General features: G+C 46.7%; 1 protein-coding gene across 2 annotated transcripts in view; it reads left to right on the top strand.

Annotated features, from left to right (window-relative positions):
* GLT1D1 (glycosyltransferase 1 domain containing 1) overlaps positions 1–22779 on the top strand; it is a 63821-nt gene that overhangs the window by 5700 nt on the left and 35342 nt on the right. The window contains exons 4-6 of one of the 2 annotated variants that reach the window (XM_083476491.1): positions 3972–4023; positions 6675–6711; positions 13099–13155. In XM_083476491.1, the coding sequence (XP_083332617.1) occupies positions 3972–4023; positions 6675–6711; positions 13099–13155 (146 nt within the window). The remainder of the gene's footprint in view (positions 1–3971; positions 4024–6674; positions 6712–13098; positions 13156–22779) is intronic. The other variant, XM_083476492.1, reaches the window with a different exon arrangement.

The raw sequence follows: 22779 nt of genomic DNA, 5'->3' as shown, positions 1-22779 counted from the left end.
GAGAGGGAAATAGAGGGAGGAAATGATAGTTTAAAATGGATAAAAGGGACCCCTAACCATTAGGTCCAGTCGCGGACAACTTTGGGGTTGCGGCACTCATCTCGCTTTACTAGCCGAGGGAGCCGGCGTTTGTCCTCAGACAGCTTCCGGGTCATGTGGCCAGCATGACTAAGCCCCTTCTGGTGAACCAGAGCAGCGCACGGAAACTCTGTTTACCTTCCCACTGGAGTAAAATACTCACTACAAACAGCTCTCTGTATGAGCACCTTGTGACAAACCATCACCCGATCTGGTTTAATTAATATTTAAGGCAAGGGGGATTTGAGGTTTGCCTAACCCAAATCTGTCCACTGCTTTCCAGCTGAAGAAACAGCGGAATTTGAGTGATGCCGCTCCTTAAACCGTCATGTGATAGGATGTTCAAAGATACTTTTTTTTTGAAGGCAAGGTTTTCTGAATTTTGGCTTCATGTTGCTAAAATTAGCCGATTACCACAGGGTACCCTGAGTTTGCCGATGAAACAATGTTTGTGCTGCCATTTGGTAGCACATATCTTTGCAAGATGGGGTTTTCAGCTGCTGTGAGGACAGAATGCTATAGCAGGCTATGTACCTGCAATGATCTTGAGAGTATGTCTGACAACCGTCTAACCCCTGCGTTGACCTACTTGTTGGCAAAATGTGTACTGAATTTTGGAAGATTTAGGACGGGTAAAAGGAAGTCCTTCTTCATGGGGCACATGGCTAAACCCTGGAACTGGCTCCCCCAGGAAGGGGTGGTGACCATCAACTTGAATGGCTTTGAAAGAGGATTAGACATATTCATAGAGGAGAGACCCATTGATGGCTGCTACTTCATGAGGGATGAGACGCGGGTGGCGCTGTGGGTTAAACCACAGAGCTTAGGACTTGCCGATCAGAAGGTTGGCGGTTCGAATCCCCGTGACAGGGTGAGCTCCCGTTGCTTGGTCCCTGCTCCTGCCAACCTAGCAGTTCGAAAGCACATCAACGTGCAAGTAGATAAATAGGTACCGCTCTGGCGGGAAGGTAAACAGCGTTTCTGTGCACTGCTCTGGTTCGCCAGAAGCGGCTTAGTCATGCTGGCCACATGACCCGGAAGCTGTACGCCGGCTCCCTTAGCCAATAAAGCGAGATGTGCGCCGCAACCCCAGAGTCGGTTACGACTGGACCTAATGGTCAGGGGTCCCTTTACCTTTACCTTTACTTCATGATGGATACGTTGTACCTCCACAGTTGGAGACAGCAATGCTTCTAAAATACCCATTGCTGGAAGCCACAGGAGGAGAGCGTGTTCATGCGCTTGATTCCTGCTTGCTGATTTCCCACAGTCATCCAGTTGGCCACTGTGAGACCAGGAAACTAGATGAGCCACTGGTCTGATCCAGCAGGATCCACTTATGTATTCTGCCATCCCAGTGATACTTCCCCAAATGGGCTTCTGTCATGAACATTAACTGTTAAAAATATTCATAATTCGTTATAGCTTAACACGGCTAGTATAACTGTATGTTTTTGGAATAATTTTTTATAGCTTATGAAGCAATATCCCACAATCCCATGATTGGTGTTCTCAAATTCCCATTAAAAAAAAAAGGTGGATAATGTTGCAAGAACTGTAGATATTTCAACAAATTCCACATTAATGGAGGCATTAAGTAAATTTATGCGTGGGTGCCTCGAGTAATGGTTATAAAACAGGCAAATGGAGTGAAAAACCTATGAAACCAATGGCTGCTGAAGACCTAAAGTCCAGAATTTGTGTGACAATAAATCGATGGTTCGCCATACCTAGTAAATTTGGACTTCTGGGCCACCGTACTGAAAAGGTTGGGAACCACAGCTAGAGGAGAGCAGGGCTCTGAAGTTGCTTCAGCAGCCACCAGACTGAGCCCTATTTCCATAGCTGTCAACCGTCCCTTATTTGGTGGGAAAGTCCCTTATCCCAGCGCTGTGTCCCGCCGCTGTCCCTTGTTGGTGATGTCCCTTAAATTTCCTGGGTTTCAAAGGAAGTAGCTCCTCTCCCTCCCTGCCTGCCGGCCAGGGAGGAGGGAAGCTCCAACTGTGTTGCTTGGCTGCGTTGCTCACCCAATAAGGAGTCTAAGAACGACTGGGGGGTGGAGCTTGCATGCCTTCTGCCGATCAAATCAGCTGCGTTGCCTGGGAACTCGCCTTTGCTCAGCGCTTCCCAGTGGAGAGGTGACGGTGGTTTCCCTTGCTGCATCCCCTTTGCCGGGTTGCTGCGCTGTGGGAACCACCACTTGAGGCTTCGTTTGGCTGCTGGCTGGGCTTTCTGCCTTTGGCTCGGAGGGGCTCAGAAGTTGAACATACCTGTGCTTGGAAAATCCCTTGTTTTGGCTCCTGATCCCTTATTTTCAAGGCTGCTGGTCCCTTATTTTCAAATCTGTAAGTTGACAGCTATGCCTATTTCTACACAGACTGGCAGCAACTCTCTAGGCTTTCATGACATGTGTCTGTCTCGAAAAGCTGGGGATTAAACCCGGGACCTTCTGCACGCAGAGCATATGTTCTACCAGTGAGACACAGCCCTTTCCTTTCCAGTAACTGAGCGTGGGGTGCCAGTACAAACTACTGGCGGAACTGTGTGATTTACCTGCTACATATTCCGCCAGATTCTGTAAGGGTGGGGAGGTGGGAGCAGAAGCTCATTCCGCTTCATAAAAGAGCATGCCATTGTTCCGTTTTATTTTATTTTAATCAAACTCTTCTTAAATGTTGGTGATTCTCCCTGAGGGCATATTTTTTAATTTGGCAATCTTATCACTGGACAGGCCACGAGCCACAGTTTCCCTCCAACTCAAGGACGTGATAGATGGGAGATACAATTTGCACAGAAAAGAATTTGGAGCAAGGTGTTTGAGCGAAAGTCCATGTCTTTGGCTAGGTTTTTGATCATCTTTAAAGCTCTTGGGTTTTAGCATAGGCTGTCTAGTGTGATGGTTAACCTCCTGAGAAAAGCCTGAGGCCAAACAGTCTCTGCTTATTTCAGAACAATAGGCAAACCTTATAAGATCAGAGGAAGATGCTGCCTTCTACTGAATTTGCCCATTTTGCTCAATATTGCCTGCATGGACTGGCAGGGTTTCCAGCAGGAAATCTTTCCCAGCCCCAGCGGCAGATGCCATTGGGAAATGAACCTGGGACTTCCTGCATGCAAGACAGGTGTTTTGCCCCTGAGCTATGGCCCTTGCCCTGCCCTTACGCGAAGCACAAGCAAAATAAAAAGAGAAAGGTCAAAGCAGAATGCCAGCAGAAGGTAAAGAATATTTGAAAGAACGAGGAAGGCAAAAGAGAAGTCTGTATACAAGTGTGAGGGTCTAAAACAGAGCTTTCCAAACTTTTCATGTTGGTGACACACTTTTTAGATATGCATCATTTTGCATCACAGTAGTTTAGTTTTTGGGACGCGGGTGGTGCCACAGAGCGTAGGACTTGTCGATCAGAAGTTCGGCAGTTCGAATCCCCACGACGGGGTGAGCTCCCATTGCTCAGTCCCTGCTCCTGCCAACCTAGCAGTTCGAAAGCACATCAAAGTGCAAGTAGATAAATAGGTACCGCTCCGGCGGGAAGGTAAATGACGTTTCTGTGTGCTGCTCTGGTTCGCCAGAAGCGGCTTAGTCCTGCTGGCCACATGACCCAGAAGCTGTACACTGGCTCCCTCGGCCAATAAAGCGAGATGAGTGCTGCAACCCCAGAGTCGGTCACAGCTGGACCTAATAGTCAGGGGTCCCTTTACCTTTTTAATTCAGTTTTACTAGCAAACCGGAGGTTAAACTAAGCGCTTTCCAGCCCTGGGAGGAGCGTTGGAAGCGTTTGTGCAATACAACTACACACTACACCCGACACACTAATGTGCCACGACAAACAGTTTGGACAGCTCTGGTCTGATTTTTGGGTCCTGATTTGACCTCCCTTTATTCTTAATGCCTCTAGGTTTGCAGTGTCCTTCACAGAGTCAATGAAGGAAGCAGCTGCAGTGTATTGGGTACGTAATTATGGCGTTTTCAGTCATATCTCCAGAGCGTTGCCCTAAAATGTGGGTTTGTGGGGACTCTGTGGCCCTCAGCTGTTGCTGGACTACAACTCCCATCATCCTTGGGTGTTGGCCACCTGGTCAGATGGATGGGTGGCTCCTCGTGGAGAAAATGGTTGCTGCTGGTTGCTGGAAATAGAGCAATACCGTGAAGACCACAGGTCCATCTAGAGTTGTCTACGTGGACTTGGAATCGTAGAAGTGGAGAGTTGGAAGGGGGCCCAAGAGGCATCTAGAGCAAGCCAAGGCGATCATGGCAGGGTGAACATGTCTGAGGCTGATGGCTCTTCAGGTACACAACATCAAACTGAGGTTTAGGGTTGCCTCTTGACTGGTCTACTGGCTTTTGTATGCAGTGGCTATAAAACATGCCTGACATAAAGAGGGATTTGGTTTAGAGAGCCCTAGAGAAGGCAGATTTACTTTCCGTATAAATACAGTATTTGATAGCAATCACAGACAGGGCTTTAATTTATTTTGATACAGTTGAAAAACCCTACTCCAGATAAGTACACTCTTCCTCTATGATTCTCTGCCTTCAACACAAATTACGCCTCCTTTTGTTGGCAACCGTCCTCTATCCATCAAACTGCAACCTTCATTATTTCTTCTTGTTTTATTCCCCACCTCCCACTCCTTCCAAGAGGGGACACACACACACACACACACACACACACACACACACACACACACAAACACACCATCTTTCTCTGTGCAACAGACACTTGCTAGTGGATGCTATGAAATGTTGCTGGTATGTTAGCATTTATTTTTTAAGGCTGCTTTTGAGCTAAGCTGGTAACTGTGTCAAATTACAAAATTGGTTGATGGAGACCATAAATAGCAAGTACAGTGGTACCCCGCAAGACGAATGCCTCGCAAGACGGAAAACCCGCAAGACGAAAGGGTTTTCTGTTTTGGAGGCGCTTCGCAAGACGAATTTCCCTATGGGCTTGCATCGCAAGACGAAAGCCCATAGGGAAATTCTGGCGGTCGGGAGCAAAGACTTTCGCCCACAGCTGGCCTTCAGAAGAGGACCTCTTCTGAAGGCCGGCGGGGGGCAAAAGTCTTTGCTCCCCCCCCCGCCTGCCTTCCCCCCCCCCGCCTGCCCCGGGTGATCTTAAAATGCTGGGGGTCGGCAGCGAACGCCAGCCCCAGCCGCCCCGCTTCGTAACGCTGTTCCGAAGCGGGGCGGGGGGTGGGAACACCTTCTGAAGGCGGGCGGGGGGCGAAAGTCTTTGTCCCCCCTGCCTTCCTTCCCAGGGGCTTTTAAATCGCCCCGGACAGCGGAGAAGTCCTCCGCTGTCCGGGGCGATTTTAAAATGCCGCCCGCCAGCATTTTAAGATCGCCCAGACAGCGGAGAAGTCCTCCGCTGTCCCGGGGTTTTTTAAAATGCTGGGGGTGGGAAGAAAAGCCCTTGCCCCCCCCCCCAGCCTTCAGAAGAGGTCCGGGGACAGACTGTCCCCGGACCTGGTCTGAAGGCGGTTTCCCTAGGAACACATTAATTGATTTTCAATGCATTCCTATGGGAAACCGTGCATCGCAAGACGAAAAACTCGCAAGACGAAGAGACTTGCGGAACGAATTAATTTCGTCTTGCGAGGCAGCACTGTAAAGTTATTTTTCAAGCTTCCCGTTCTCCCCTGCTCCTGAGCTTGCTCTGGCGCTCCTTTCTAGAAGGAGCCAAACCCATTTGAAATTCTCTTCTTTGGGATGCACTTACAGGGGGTCAACAAACCTTTCTGACCTGTGTGCAAACCAGAGGAGCCGTCTTGGTTGCTGCACACACGTACACAACACAACCAATCAGCCATTTCAACTTAATTTGTTGGCCGCAGCAGAATGCTTCTTTCGTGACTCATTTTAGCATGGGGGGCACCCTTTGGGTGGATGGAAGACCTCTGTGGGGCACATTCTGTGGGTACCAGGTTGGTGACCCCTGCAAAGTTTTCACTGTCAACATTCTGAAGCCAACGGTGAGCTACATTTTTGGAGGTCTGGTTGGCTTATTCTTTATATTTTATCTGAATATTTTATACCTCATCTTTAAGGGTAAAACCCTCACAATTTTTAACTTTAAAAACAAAAGATCTATAGCACCTTTCAAGAGTGAAATCCTCCCTTAGGCCGTTCACATGTTGTATCAATGTGCAATTGTAAAATATGAAAAATATCACGAATGAAAACTATCTCTTGTTTTGGTAGAACGTAGTCCCACATTCTTAAAAGTAGCCACCAGATGTTTGGGGGATGGATAGGGAAAATATTAGAAAAATAGCAAAAGTACTTCGGAACAACCTCCACCACAGCCTCGGGGCCACTCTGGAAAAAGCCCTGCCCCTAACAATATCTGATGCCGTCACATTGACAATTGAAAAATGCTCTGAGCAGGAAGCCAGCATCTCTGTTGCAGAGGGAGGTAAAGAAAGCAACCATTTTAAAGTGCTGCATCTTAATCTCCTCCTGCAGGTGTTTTAGGGAGAGTGGTTTCTGAAACACAACCATTTCCTGTGTGTGTGTGTATGTGTACTGTAAATATTTTCTTGCCTTTGCTTCACTCAGTTAAACTAACTTGCTTTCCCTTAATGCCTCTGTTTTTAAGCCTCGTGCCAGGAACAAAATATATGTTCAAGCTCAAGGTAAGTGTTCTACGTTTCCTATTTCTGCAGAGATAAAGTATGTTATGGGTGGGGTTTATGAATCATGGCCATCTTCTTATTAGTTATGTGTGTGTGTGTGTGTGTATATATATATATATATATATATATGTATATATATATGCAGGTTTTGGTGTCTTCGGGTGTCTTCCCGTGTAAGAGTTGGGGTGTCTAGGCGACGTTTCGACGAGGTCTCACTCGTCATCTTCAGGCTGGTGCTTTCGGCTTCTTGTTACTGGAACAGAGCAGGATCTCAGTGTTTGAGTTCCTATAAATACTGTTGAAGGGGTGTGGTGTATAGCCTCCAACGTTCTGGGCAGAGAGGAGGTTCCCAGGTTAGTGTGCCTTTTCTTCTTTTGTTCCTAAATTACTTGAGGGATATCTTGAGTGATTTCTTGAGTGATATTCTGAGTACCACTTAGGAGGGTCATTAAGTGTGGATTAGTTGCTAAAGCTTTCGTGTCTTGACCTCTTGAGCTTGTGAAGAGTTTTTCTGAGAAGATGGCTGTACTGCACTTAGTTGTGCTCTGGCTTGGCTTCGTGTATAGGGGCGAGCTGTGGTTTTGTGCCCTGTGCCAGCCAGATCTGTGTAGGGATTGCAGGGGGGTGCAGCATCCGGAGGTGCCACTATGGTTTGGCTACTGGATGGTGTCTGTAATTTATCTGTGGAGAGGGTCTGGGTTTGGGTCTGGTGTGGTTGATTGGTGATGGCGTTCTGTGTGCCTCTGGTTCTGGTGTCGGTTTTTGTGGGGAGGGCTAATTTCCAGATGTCTGGCAGGCGGGACGTGTCGTCACGCTTGTTCATGTTGTGAGGGTGTTTCTCTATCTCGATGGCTTCCATGATTATTCTCTTGTGGTGATGTTCCATGTTAAAGAGCAATTTGGAATCTGCAAAATTAATTTCGTGTCCTGTTTCTTTCATGTGTTGGAAATGTGTTCCAAATTGCTCTTTAACATGGAACATCACCACAAGAGAATAATCATGGAAGCCATCGAGATAGAGAAACACCCTCACAACATGAACAAGCGTGACGACACGTCCCGCCTGCCAGACATCTGGAAATTAGCCCTCCCCACAAAAACCGACACCAGAACCAGAGGCACACAGAACGCCATCACCAATCAACCACACCAGACCCAAACCCAGACCCTCTCCACAGATAAATTACAGACACCATCCAGTAGCCAAACCATAGTGGCACCTCCGGATGCTGCACCCCCCTGCAATCCCTACACAGATCTGGCTGGCACAGGGCACAAAACCACAGCTCGCCCCTATACACGAAGCCAAGCCAGAGCACAACTAAGTGCAGTACAGCCATCTTCTCAGAAAAACTCTTCACAAGCTCAAGAGGTCAAGACACGAAAGCTTTAGCAACTAATCCACACTTAATGACCCTCCTAAGTGGTACTCAGAATATCACTCAAGAAATCACTCAAGATATCCCTCAAGTAATTTAGGAACAAAAGAAGAAAAGGCACACTAACCTGGGAACCTCCTCTCTGCCCAGAACGTTGGAGGCTATACACCACACCCCCTCAACAGTATTTATAGGAACTCAAACACTGAGATCCTGCTCTGTTCCAGTAACAAGAAGCTGAAAGCACCAGCCTGAAGATGACGAGTGAGACCTCGTCGAAACGTCGCCTAGACACCCCAACTCTTACACGGGAAGACACCCGAAGACACCAAAACCTGCATTCCTGTACCCGTGAAAATCTACGAAAGCGTATATATATATATATATATATGCTTTCGTAGATTTTCACGGGTACAGGAATGCAGGTTTTGGTGTCTTCGGGTGTCTTCCCGTGTAAGAGTTGGGGTGTCTAGGCGACGTTTCGACGAGGTCTCACTCGTCATCTTCAGGCTGGTGCTTACGGCTTCTTGTTACTGGAACAGAGCAGGATCTCAGTGTTTGAGTTCCTATAAATACTGTTGAGGGGGTGTGGTGTATTCTGGGCAGAGAGGAAGTTCCCAGGATAGTGTGACTTTTCTTCTTTTGTTCCTTAATTACTTGAGGGATATCTTGAGTGATTTCTTGAGTGATATTCTGAGTACCACTTAGGAGGGTCGTTAAGAGTGGATTAGTTGCTAAAGCTTTCGTGTCTTGACCTCTTGAACTTGTGAAGAGTTTTTCTGAGAAGATGGCTGTACTGCACTTAATTGTGCTCTGGCTTGGCTTCGTGTATAGGGGCGAGCTGTGGTTTTGTGCCCTGTGCCAGTCAGATCTGTGTAGGGATTGCAGGGGGGTGTAGCATCCGGAGGTGCCACTATGGTTTGGATACTGGATGGTGTCTGTAATTTATCTGTGGAGAGGGTCTGGGTTTGGGTCTGGTGTGGTTGATTGGTGATGGTGTTCTGTGTGCCTCTGGTTCTGGTGTCGGTTTTTGTGGGGAGGGCTAATTTCCAGATGTCTGGCAGGCGGGACGTGTCGTCACGCTTGTTCATGTTGTGAGGGTGTTTCTCTATCTCGATGGCTTCCATGATTATTCTCTTGTGGTGATGTTCCATGTTAAAGAGCAATTTGGAATCTGCAAAATTAATTTCGTGTCCTGTTTCTTTCATGTGTTGGAAAAGAGAGGAAGTTTTTTCTTCTTTTTTGACGGCATTCTTGTGTTCTGCGATACGTGCATTTATTCGTCTGTTTGTTTGTCCAATGTACGTGGCTGGGCAGACTTTGCAGGGTATTTCATAGACCCCTTGGTTTTCCAACTGGATTTTATCTTTGGGGTTTCTGAGGATATTGGCTATTTTTTGGTTGGTGCAAAAGGCTGTTTTGATATTGTGTTTATGGAGGATTTTGCTAATTTTATCTGTAGTGCCCTTGATATAAGGAAGGAGGGCCATGCCATTGTTTTCTTCTGTGTCTTGGTTTTTGGGGGGTGTTTCTTTTTGGATTAGCTTCGTAACCCTGTTTTGCTGGTATCCATTGGCGATTAACACATTTGAGAGATTCTGTAACTCAGTTGTCAAGTGGTCTTTGTCAGCCAGGCGTTTGGTTCTGGAGATGAGAGTCTTGGCTACGGAGTTTATTTGTGCAGGGTGGTGGTGTGATTGTGCATGTAAGTAGCGGTTGGTGTGTGTTTTTTTCCGGTAGATGGTGTGTCCTAGGGAGCCATCAGGTTTTTTGTAGATTAGGACGTCAAGGAAGGGAAGTTGGTTGTTGGCTTCTATTTCCATAGTGAATTGTATTTTGGGGTGTAGGCTGTTGAGATGTGTGAGGAAGCTATCTAGTTTTTCTTTCCCGTGTGGCCAAATTACAAAGGTGTCGTCAACATATCTGAGCCAGAGTTTGGGTTTGTGTTCTGACTTGTCTAAAGCATTGGTTTCAAAGTGTTCCATGTACAGATTTGCGATGACCGGTGAGAGGGGTGATCCCATAGGTGCTCCTTCTATCTGTTTGTATCTTTGTCCATTGTGGATGAAGTACGTGTTGGTTAGGCAGTGGTTGGTCAGGTCCAGGATGTATTCGGGGGGATTGTATTTGTTTTGGATGGCTGTCAAGGCTTCATTAATGGGCACTTGTGTGAAGAGAGATACAACATCGAAGCTCACAAGTAGGTCATCGGGATGTAGGTTTTGCTTCTTTATTGTTTCTATGAACTGGAAGGAGTTAGTAACGTGTGAAGCGATGGATTCTGCATAGGGCTGAAGTTGCTTAGCGAGAAATTTAGCGAGATTTTGTAGAGGTGAGCCTATGGAGCTGACTATTGGTCTGAGTGGTGTTCCTTCTTTGTGTATCTTGGGGAGACCGTAGAGTTTGGGGCATCTGGATGATTTTTCTCTGGGGATGATTCTTAGCTGGATTTCTTCACTGATAGGAGAGGCTTTTATTTTGGATTTGGTGGTTTTTTCCAGATAGGTGGTGGGATCTGTTTTTATAGGTTGGTAGGTAGGGTCTTGGAGTAGATTTGATAGTTTTGCTTGGTAGTCCGATGTGTTCATCACAACAGTGGCATTACCTTTGTCTGCTGGGAGAATGATTATGTTGTTGTCTTTCCTCAGGTTGGTGAGTGCTTTCTGTTCTTCTTTGTGTAAATTGCTTTTGGGTGGTTTGCTGGAGCAGAGGATGTTGGTGACTTCAAGTCTGATTTTATTGGCTTCATCTGGGTTGATTTTGGTTAGGCTAGCTTCGACTCCGCATATGATGTTTCCCTCAAGTAATTAAGGAACAAAAGAAGAAAAGTCACACTATCCTGGGAACTTCCTCTCTGCCCAGAATACACCACACCCCCTCAACAGTATTTATAGGAACTCAAACACTGAGATCCTGCTCTGTTCCAGTAACAAGAAGCCGTAAGCACCAGCCTGAAGATGACGAGTGAGACCTCGTCGAAACGTCGCCTAGACACCCCAACTCTTACACGGGAAGACACCCGAAGACACCAAAACCTGCATATATATATATATAATGATTTTCAGTTTTATACATTTCAATAATTTTACAGTCATTTTAACATTTCAAAACTTGACTTCCTTCCCCCTCTTTCTGCGGTTCCTTAAAATTATTTTTAATATTTTCTGCATATCCAAATTAACTTAATTTGATCATTTATTCATCTACTTTAAATATATACTCTTATCAAACTGCAGGTTATTACAATAATCCTGCCAACGTTCTTTAAAAAAAAAATATTAACAGGCCAATCACATCACATTATCATATCACATTAGTTCCAAACTGTACAGCCACATTTTAAATTTTGTTGGGGGTACCCATACATCTGGCAGGGCAGAGCCCCCCCCCGCATCCTGGGGGGGCTTAGGAAGGCTGCATACTTTCCATAGCAGCCCCTTAGTACCTCGTATGGGTCAGAGAGATGTTATTGTCAGCCATCTTCCAACGCGCCACCTGGTGGCCCCCAATCCTGCCAACGTTCTTATCTGTTTACAGTTTGTTTGTAAATATTCAATAAACCATTTCCATTCTTTTATAAAAAAAAAGTTTGTTATCTTGATTTCTTATTTTTCTGGTAAGTTTCACCATTTCTGCATATTCCATAAGTTTTTGTATCCATTCTTCTTTCGCTGGGACTTCTTCCTTGCATTTTTGGGCAAGTAACATTCTTGCCGCTGTAGTCGTATATATTAATAACTTTCTGTACAGTTTGGGTAGTTCTGTCTATATAATTCCCAAAAGGAAAGCTTCTGGTTTTGGTTTTTTTACAAATGTTATTTTAAATGTCTTTTTCAATTCATTATATATCATTTCCCAGTAAGGTTTAACCTTGCTACAAGACCACCACATATTATGAAAAGAACCTTCTTTCTCTTTACATTTCCTACACTTATTTGATTTTGATTTATACATTTTTGCCAATTTACTTGGTGTTAGGTACCATCGAGATATCATTTTCATATAATTTTCTCTTAGACCATAACATGCTGTAAATTTTATATCTGCATTCCATATTGTGGAATCATGGCCATCTTCACACCCCCTTGAGTGTTTTTGCCTGGGTGAGAAATGTCCTTGAACTCTTATTGTGCCTTTTGCTTGCTTGGATAGAGGCTAGAGAGGGGTTTGTAGATGCCTGAACAGTGGAACCTCTACTTACGGACATGATCCATTCCGGAGGTCCATCTGCTGGTTGAAATGGTACGCTAGAAAAGGCGTCTTGTGTGTGCGCGCAGACGGCGGCAGCTGCTACTGTGCACACACAAATGGCAGAAGCCGCTTCCGCGCTTGCTTGAATCTCAGCAAACCCGGTGTTTACTTCCAGGTTTGCCGCGGACACAACTTGAAACATCCGCGAAACAAGGCGTATGCAAGTTGAAGTTCCACTGTAGAAGCTAGCCCCTTGTATAAAGGTGAAGTTTGTGCCTGTTGCTCCACCCACATTTGCCTTTGGCCACACTTACCGCTGGCATACATGTGGCCCTTGCAAGGTTTCCCAGAGCAGAATTCAGCCCTCAGGGCTGAAAAGTGTTCCCCACCCCTCTAGGGGATGCTGTAATAGCCGCTCACATAAAAGGTGTCATGAAGAGAGGAGGTGTTAAGGATGCCTCTGTTGATGGCTGGAATAGCATTTCTGATTTTAGTGACAATGAAATCCCCATCTTCATGCATTTGAAAGAGTAGCGATTGGCAAGGACAGCCAGCGTGGCTTCTTCCAGATGTGGCTGGATTGCAGCTGCCATCATCCTTGACCATTGGTCATGTTAGCTAGGGCTGATGGGAGTTGGGAGTGCAACAGGCTCTGGAGGGATACTGGTTCCCTAACTCTTATCTACAAGCTCCAGCACATTGAACAGTTTCTGGAAGGGAAGAGGAATGCCACTAAAATGGATGAAGCTTGCCTGCCGTGGATTACTTTCTGTGAACTATTTAATGCACGTCTGCTTGTTTTTATGATTATTATCAGGAATTGTGACCACCTGCAACGCTTCTTTCAACTGGAAGAGATTTCTGCAGTCCGAAGGTAAAAAGAAAGCAAACCAACCCCATTCCCAGTCTCCTTGCTCTGTCCTATCTGTCCTTGTGTCAGGGCAAGTGCTGGGAGCAGGTCAGCAATGACTCACAAGGTGTCAGCCAAGTTTTATTCGAAAAACGAAACAGCTCAGGCCTAGTGAGCACAGAACTCTTCCCAGTAGATCTTGTCCCAAGGAGGCAGATGCAAGGACTGAAGGTCCCTGCCTTCCCACCACTCTCCAAGTCTCCTCGTCCCCCAAGTCCTTCCCAAGCAGTCTGAGACTCTGACACCTTGTCCGTCTCTTCTCCACCTTCTTCGTACATCTTCAGGTTCTCAGAGACCAGGGGGGAGGGGAGCTGGTTGCAGCAGGAGAGGGAGACCCCCTGGCTTCTTCAGCAGCCTGCCTGATCTCTGCCTCTTTACAAAAATGCAAACGCAACACGCTGGCTAATAACTGTTAGCAAATATATAATCGGTATGACGTCATTCAAAATATACGAATAAGCCGCTTCAAAACAATATATATATATATATCATACAACACATCTCACAAAATATACAAGTAACTGCAAGTTGTTATGTGTATCAGAGTCAAACCAAGATTCAGACAACCAATGAATAGCGAGGAACGCGAAACCATCTCTCAGTAATAATAATAATAATAATAATAATAATAATAATAATAATAATTTAGTTTCCCCAGCCACTCTGGGCAGCTCCCAATCGAGTGTTAAAAACAATACAGCATTAAATATTAAAAACTTCCCTAAACAGGGCTGCCTTCAGATGTCTTTTAAAGATAGGATAGCTGCTTATTTCCTTCACATTTGAAGGGAGGGTGTTCCACAGGGTGGGTGCCACTACCGAGAACGCCCTCTGTCTGGCTCCCTGTAACCTCGCAATGAGGGAACTGCCAGAAGGCCCTCAGCGCTGGATCTCAGTGTCCGGGCTGAATGATGGGGGTGGAGACGCTCCTTCAGGTATACTGGACTGAGGCCATTTAGGGCTTTAAAGGTTGGCACCAACACTTTGAATTGTGCTCGGAAACGTACTGGGAGCCAATGCAGATCTCTCAGGACCGGTGTTATGTGGTCCCGGTGGCCACTCCCAGTCACCAGTCTAACTGCCGCATTCTGGATTAATTGCAGTTTCCGGGTCACCTTCAAAGGTAGCCCCACGTGGAGCGCATTGCAGTAGTCCAAGTGGGAGATAACTCAAAGGAAGACGTCTCACAAAAGTCTCAAAAGGACAGTGCATCCGGAATAGTTCAACTGTTTCGGAATGAAGTCTTCATCAGCGAATAATTATCAGTGAAATATACATACTAGTGAAGATCATACTAGTGGATCAGTCTTCCTTTGAGACTTTTGAGAGACGTCTTCCTTTGAGAGACGGTTTGGTGTTCCTCGCTATTCATTGGTTGTTTGAATCTTGGTTTGACTCTGATACACATAACAACTTGCAGTTACTTGCATATTTTATGAGATGTGTTGTATGATATACATATTGTTTTGAAGTGGCTTATTCATATATTTTGAATGACGACATACCGATTATATATTCACTAATAGTTATTAGCCAGCGTGTTTCGTTTGCATTTTTGTAGTTTGTCACATTTTGCAACACAGGGGTTTATGTTTGTTCTGATCTCTGTCTCCTGGCACCCCTGCTCTCCAGCCTCCGCTTCTGCCACAGCCTTTTCCTGCTCACTAAAGTGTTCCCTCTTCGGCTTCCGACATCTCCTCCTCCCAGTCTTCTCCCTCTGACCACTCATTGTCGCCCCACCACCAACAGCCGGCTCTGTACCTTCTTCCAGAGAAGCCAGCAGTGGTGTAGTGGTTAAGAGCAGTGGACTCGTAATCTGGTGAACCGGGTTCGCTTCCCTGCTCCTCCGCCTGCAGCTGCTGGGTGACCTTGGGCCAGTCATACTTCTTTGAAGTCTCTCAGCCCCACTCACCTCACAGAGTGTTTGTTGTGGGGGAGGAAGGGAAAGAAGACTGTTAACCGCTTTGAAACTCCTTAAGGAGAGTGAAAGGCGGGATATCAAATCCAAACTCTTCTTCTTCTTCTTCTTCTTCTTCTTCTTCTTCTTCTTCTTCTTCTTCTTCTTCTCCTCCTTCTTCTTCTTCCCCTTCCCCCTTGGGCGTTGCCCAGCTGGTGTCTCCCCTACCCTTCTGCATCCAGTACAGGTGCCAAATCCTTGAATGCACAGGTGGGGACAGGGATAGAGCCAGTTGTGCAAAGTCCTGGACAGGAAACAGGGTCTCCAATCCCAGTGTGGTTCCTGGGCGACTCAAATGGCTCTAAACTTTGCTGTTACCCCTGTGTAGGCCAGCTAAATTGGCAAAACGAATTGAAAACTTGTTTCTGAATGGATCTTTTCAGGCCCCTAGTTAAAATTCCCTTCTTCTCCTTCTTTTCATCCCGAGTTTTCATAATTAATGTCCATAACCTTCATTTAAGTAGCGTAAAACAAAGCTCCTTTTGAGAGAGCCTGAATTGAAAGCTAAACAGAGGCCGTCTCTTCTGAGTCCGCGACAGCTCCAACTAGCAATGGCGGAAATTGATTTTTCTCCCTCTAAACCACAGTGAAAATAGTGTCGGGAGGGAGGGAGCGTGAGCTGGTGCCAGCTTCTCATCCAGCGATTTCTTTAAAAAATAGAAATGGTGTAGCTTTTTAAAAAAGCATAAATAGATAAAATCCTCCCTGAAATGTATGTGTCTGCAAACTGAAGGGAGTTCACTCACTAGTCTGAATAATCTCCACGCAACCTTTCCAAGAAGGCCTAGATGAAATAATGATTTCTGAGGGGGCGGAGAGGCGATGCATCAGTATGAATCAATAGGGCTTGCTTGGTCCATGCTTCAGTCATTTATTGCCGCGGTAGTCAACATGGTGCCCTCCACATGTTGTTGGGCTTAGAACTCCTATCAGCCTTGTTTACAACGGCCGGTTGTGGCCTTAGAATCATAGAATTGTCAAGTTCAAAGGGACCTAGGGGGTCATCTAGTCTGACCCCTGCAGTGTAGGAATCTTTGGTGCTACGTGGGGCTCAAACCCACGACCCTGAGATTAAGAGCCTTATGCTATCCCAGGTCTTCCCTGGGTGGTGGACAATAGGTGTGTAGTCCCAACAACATTTGCAAGGCTCTGTGTGGGCTACCCTCAATTTATAGTCTATGCTATGAGACTCTCCCTGGAGGCTGAGCTAACTTTAGAAGTAGGGGCAGAAAGTAGACACAATGTTGGGGTGGCCGTGGAGATTTGTGCACATGTCCTGTTTGTGTGGGATGCAGGTGGCACTGTGGTCTAAACCACTGAGCCTAAGGCTTGCCAATCAGAAGGTCGGCAGTTTGAATCCCCGCGACAGGGCGAGCTCCCGTTGCTCTGTCCCTGCTCCTGCCAACCTAGTAGTTCGAAAGCCCGTCAACAAGTAGGGCCCTAGTCTCTTGTGATAGAGTGTTCCACCAAGTTGGGGCCAGTACTGAAAAGGCCCTGGCCCTAGTTGAGACCAATCTAACCACCTTGCAACCTGGGACCTCCAAAGTGTTGTCATTTGTGGACCTTAAGGTCCTCCGTGGGGCATACCAGGAGAGGCGGTCCTGTAGGTACGTGGGTCCTAGGCTGCATAGGGCTTTAAAGGTCAAAACCAGCACCTTATACTTATAGTGAGTTAGACCACTGATCCATCTAGCATAGGATGTTCTGCACCAGTGGTGGTGTTGGACTCCAACTCCCATCTGCCCCAGGGGCCCTGGCCGATGATCACAGATGACAGGAGCTCTAATCTAAAATTGGAAGGCCACAGGTTCCTCAGCCCTGGTCTGCTGTGGACCAGCACAGGTTCTCCAGGGTTCCAGGCAGGAATTTTTCTCAGTGCTGCCTGGAGATTAAGCATGGGACCTTCTTCGTACAAAGCAAACACTCTCCCACTGAGCCAAAGCTCTTCTGGAGGGGAAATTATATTAAGGCACAATCCAGGCACTAACTAACTTAGTTTTGACAAGTTGGCAGCATCTTTTTATTAAAGTAATCATATTTCCCTCCCAAATTTCTCTGCTTCCCTGAAGCCCTCCCGAGGCATCTAATGTACATGCATAAAACATTAAAGCCAAAACATTTTATTCCAATAAAACTAAGCCTTATAAAAATAATAAATTTCATAGCTGAGCACAGTGCTCGTATAATGTGAATCTAAATTGTTTAGGGCAGAAATGGGGACCTCCGGATGTTGTAGGACTCCAACTCCAATGACCCCCCAGCCAACATGGCCAAAGGGATGACCATTTCTTTAATCTCTCCCCCAACTCTCCTGCTTTAATTACCTTGTTATTTTAATGAGATTTTTTTTTATAGTGCCTTTTAATTTGGATGATTTATCTCATGATGCTTGTGTCACTGGTTTTTATACTTGTGAACCCCAAGGGTCCTCTAGTCCAATGCAGGAATCTCAACTAAAGCATCCGAGACCGGTGGCCATCCAACCTCTGCTTAAAAAAACCCAATGAATGAAGTCCACCACCTCCCAAGGGAGTCCATTCTACTATCGAACAGCTCTTACTTTCAGAAAGTTCTTCCTGGTGTTTAGTTGAATCTCCTTTTGTGGACCTTGAAGTCATTGGTTCTTGTAATGGGTATGAGTTACTCGTGCGTAAACTGGTGCCTTTCTCGCTAATTTGCCTTGTTAAACCTTTCTGACTGCACAGCCCTTTCTCATCACGGCTGCCTCAGTCGCTGGCAGAATCCGTCAGTGGGCGTTTCTTGAACCTCTTCCAACATAAAAGTTGTTTGACACCCAGTCTCCTCCTCCTCTCACTGCGCGGGAGTCTTCTGCGCAGGGAAGGCGTGGGTAGCGGAGGACCTGGGCTCTCCTCACTGATGTCAAGTGAAGAGTCCTGGAGCCCTCTCTCCAATTCCCCCGTCTGCCTCCCTTTCTCCCTGGTGTTGCGCTGATTAGCTTCCTCCTCTACTGAGCTGTTTCTCCCCCTGCTGCTGGGTCCTTCGCCAGCATCATCTGGGAGCCTCCCCTTCGCCTCTCGCTCCGATGTCAGTTCCCTGACAGTTCTTGCCCTCCCCTCTAGAGCAGGAGAAAACAAGCGTGCTCCACCTTGTCGATTAACAAGTTTTCCATACCACAATGTAGTGGTCCTACGTGGGTTTTGTTGTTGTCCTTTACATTGGGCTCAAGCACACAGAATTTTAGCAGGCCAGATGCGATAATCCAGGCGTTGGGTCATAGTTCCCCAGAGTGTGGCCGGGTGGGCAGGAATGGTGCAGCCGCCTAGATCTGGTCGATGTTGATGTGAAACTGCTGGGGATGCCGCCTTGAGTTTTGTCATGGAAAAACAGTGGAGCATAAACGGCAGCTCACAAAATGAAGGCTGGAATACTGGTTTATTTCAGCAAAGCCTCCTCACCCGAAACGACAACGAACTAGCGAATGATTCTCTTGCCATCAGCAGAGGATTGGCTAGGGTTGCGAGGGCGATTTTCAGTATTTCACTCTGGGGAAGTTTAAAGGAAAAACATTTTAGCAGCCCACTCATCAATCCCGGCTCACAGAGTGTGCAGCCTCCTTTCCATTACGAATGAACTGCGAGTGCTCAATTGCTTTATCACGGCGGCAAATGTGTGTCATTATTCAGAAGCAGTGTCCAATTCTTAAATTGAGCATTGTGAGGTTATTTCGTTCCCAGTAAATCATAGCGCGTGTCTGGGAACGAAAAGAATAAAAATGGATAATTTTCAGAAGCTGGATGATTTGTCTCTGGGGAGCTCTGCCTGGATGATGATTGGATCCCGAATCTGGCTGTTTTGTGTGATTAAAGGAACCGGCAACAGAAGAACGGAGAAAAGGGTACAGGGGTTTGTGGGGGTGGGGAGATCCCAAATGTGCATATATTACTTCCAGTGGCACCGCATACAGCAAAAATAAACACAGAGCTGTCTGAGGGCATGTTGGCCTTCTAAATTACTTATAGATGAAATGCATGATCATCAGATCCATGTGGCTTTTTTGTTTCCTGGCAGGTAGAGCAGCTGTTTTCATACCAGGCATCTCCAGGTAGCATTGGAACATTCTCCTTGTCTGAAACCCTGGAGAGACATTGGTAGTCAGTGTAGACCCAGGAGTGGGCAACCTGGGGCCCGGGATCTCAATTCAGCCCTCCATGTTTTTCTTTCAAGTCCTGGAGACTCATCTCAGGCCACGGCTCCACCGCAGTGGTGCCTCTTGCTCACCTGGGTGAGGGATGGAGAGAGGCAGGGGTTTGTATGCAGGTATAGATACCTTAGGGACGCGGGTGGCGCTGCTGTGGGTAAAACCTCAGCACCTAGGACTTGCCGATCGTATGGTCGGCGGTTCGAATCCCCGCGGCGGGGTGAGCTCCTGCCCACCTAGCAGTTCGAAAGCACTCTTAAGTGCAAGTAGATAAATAGGTACCGCTTTATAACGGGAAAGTAAACAGCGTTTCCGTGTGCTGCGCTGGTGTCGGCTCGCCAGAGCAGCTTCGTCACACTGGCCACGTGACCCGGAAGTGTCTCCGGACAGCGCTGGCCCCCGGCCTCTTAAGCGAGATGGGTGCGCAACCCCAGAGTCGGTTACAACTGGCCTGTACGTGCAGGGATACCTTTACCTTTATAGATACCTTAGACTTCTGCATGGCGGCAATGTAGTCGGTGCTGGAATGAATTAGGTCAGTTTAAATGAAGTTCACTGAATTAGTTCAGCAATCTCTGAATGTCACCCGAAAGCAGCTCCTGTTATTGCCATGAATTAAGCTCATTTGGGCGTAGAACCTGGAACGATCTTTTGTTTGTCTTCAAGTTCATTCTCCTTAAAGAACAACAACAACAACCTGTTGAAGACTCTTTGGGCCTTTAAGCTTTAAAGATCTTAATTGCTGGGGAAATGTGTGTGCTCTGATGTGTTTTCAGTCTTCTTAAGTTGCAGCCCAGCCCAATGTTAAGATGAGGATGCTGGACTAGATGGGGCACTGGCCTGATTCAGCCAGCTTTTCTTACGTTCTTTCCTTCATAAGTGTGTCAAACCACTCAAGAAGTCCCAGTTTGCAGCACCTAAAATGGTCACAGCAATCTGCCACAAGTATGACTTTTCCCAACCATGTAATGGAAGGACCTAAGTTTTAGAAGTGGAGGGAAATCTTATGAGAAATTGATCAAAAAGCTTATTTTGGTACTGTCGGGGGTGGGGAGTCTTTTGGAGCTTGAAAACACCAGAACATAAAACAACCGATATGGTCCAAGGTAGAATTCTCAGCAAGGTGCCCTCCTCTCACTTTTGTAGATGTTCAGTGAACACTTTGAAATGTTAGAAGGGAGATGAAAGGGCCTGTTTCTTTAAGGAGGAATGAAAGGCTCAGGGTGCTTCAAAGGGAACAGAACACAGGAACAGAGAGGTGATGTAACCCCTGCCATCAGGTTCAAGAGTTGTGTAGCTTCTGAAGAAGAGAAAACCCAGACAAGGAAAGCTTGGGATGCATCAGACCTGGGATAGCTTCCTTTAGAAAACCAACATGGTTTTGGAACGCTGCTGAAAAGAATGAACTAAAACGGGAGAGTTTTATTTCTTGAGCAAGAAGGTGGGCACGTTGCTGGACTCCAACTCCCAGAAGACCTGGGTAGCACGGCCACTGGTCAAGGATTATGGTTGTTGCGTTGAGGAACACAGGTTCCCTATTCAAACCTACAGTAACCCCCCAAAACTGCTGTGGCATGTGTCTTACGTTACATAGGACAGAGGTCTTCTACTGGTCCAGACTCAAGACCCAGCTCTGGCTCCCAATGTGCACCAAGGGATCCACTTTTACATGCTCACTTTTGATTTATAGTTAATGGTACTAAGGTACATTGTTAATCCTGAAATGGTGATTCACAAAGACCAATATGGCAGCAACCGCTTGCCGCAACCTACCTGGGATGGCCTTGCAACCCCCTGGTTGGTCCTAACCTGTGTTGAAGACCCATGACATAGCAGATACATCTCTGAAGGGCTGTTTGGTCCAAGTGCAGTTTAACTATGCAGAAGTGCAAGCAGGAGCCTTGGAGTTGGCCACCAACAGTCTTTATTTAATTATGAATGGCATGGAGAAAGTGGATTGAGAAGATGTTTTCCTCCCTCACTCATAAAACTAGAACCTATGGACATCAATGAAGCTGAATGTTGGAAGGTTCAGGACAGAGAAAAGAAATGACTTCTTCATGCAGCTCATGGACAACTCTAGATCTCGCTCCCCCATGAGGCAGTGATGGCCAACAGCCTGGTTGGCTTCAGAAGAGGATTAGACAAAGTCATGGAGAAGAAGAGGGTTATCAATGGCCACAATGGCTCTGCTCTACCTCCACAGCTGGATGTAAGTTCCCAAATGCCAGTTGCTGGAAGTTGCAGGAGGGGAGAACAGGTTGCTGCACTAGATGGACCATTGGCCTGATCCCGCAGCCTATTCTGATGTTCTTAAAGGTAAAGGTAAAGGACCCCTGACAGTTAAGTCCATTCGCAGACAACTCTGGGGTTGCTGTGCTCATCTCGCTTTACAGGCTGAGGGAGCTGGCGTTTGTCCTCAAAGAGTTTTTCTGGGTTATGTGGCAGCATGACTAAGCCGCTTCTGGCGAAACCAGAGCAGCGCACGGAAACGCCGTTTACCTTCCCGCCGGAGCAGTACGTATTTATCTACTTGCACCTTTTGGCATGCTTTCAAACTGCTAGGTTGGCAGGAGCTGGGAGCTCACCCCACCACAGGGATTTGAACCGCCGACCTTCTGATCAGCAATCCCAAGAGGCTCAGTGGTTTAGACCAGTGTTTCCCAACCTTGGGCCTCCAGCTGTTTTTGAACTACAATTCCCATCATCCCTGACCACTGGTCTTGCTAGCTTGGGATGATGGGAGTTGTAGTCCAAAAACAGCTGGAGGCCCAAGGTTGGGAAACACTGGTTTAGACCATAACGTCACCCACGTCCCAATGTTCTTAAGTGCCTCTAAATCTGTACAAGTGTGGACTCTCTGACTGATAAAGAACCCTGCATGGCCAGCATTCCTGATCACCTTCAGAACTTCTACTGGAACTTTACCCCAAGGCCTACCGACTGGTCAATCCATCGCAGTATTGCTGCTGTAAGTGTCAGCAGCTCTGCAGGTTCTCGGGCAGAATCCACCAACTTCCTATTCTTTTTCTTCATGCGCCAAGATGCCCAACGAAGTTCAGAAAACCCAGTTGAAGGTGATGGGTTGATCTCCTCTACCATCTGGTATTTGTCACTAATGCATGAATCTTCCACTACAGGCAGCAACCATTTCGCACAGGGGCTTCATTCCTTCCTCCTCGTACATCAGCGGAGCACATATAAGCACACCCTGTCCTCCACACACACATTCACACTGTTCTGCCTTATTCTGGGTCATTGCCTGTACACAGAGAGAAGCTAGGGCTCTCAAACCACTGTTTTCTCCAGCAGCCGCTTCCTGGGTCGATTGTTTAGGCAGCTGGGTACGTCTCTTGGTTTTTAAGAAACCTTGTATGTTCTCTTATCGGGAGTATGGTAAGGCAAGCCGCTGTGTAAAACCTCAAATGGGACAAAACATCTTGTATTTTCTTTTCTTTGAGCCGACAGGGAG

Source organism: Podarcis liolepis, assembly GCF_965112155.1.
Source record: "Podarcis liolepis genome assembly, chromosome: 15".
In the NCBI taxonomy this organism is placed as follows: Eukaryota; Metazoa; Chordata; class Lepidosauria; order Squamata; family Lacertidae; genus Podarcis; species Podarcis liolepis.
This window is presented reverse-complemented; position numbering and strand designations above follow the sequence as displayed.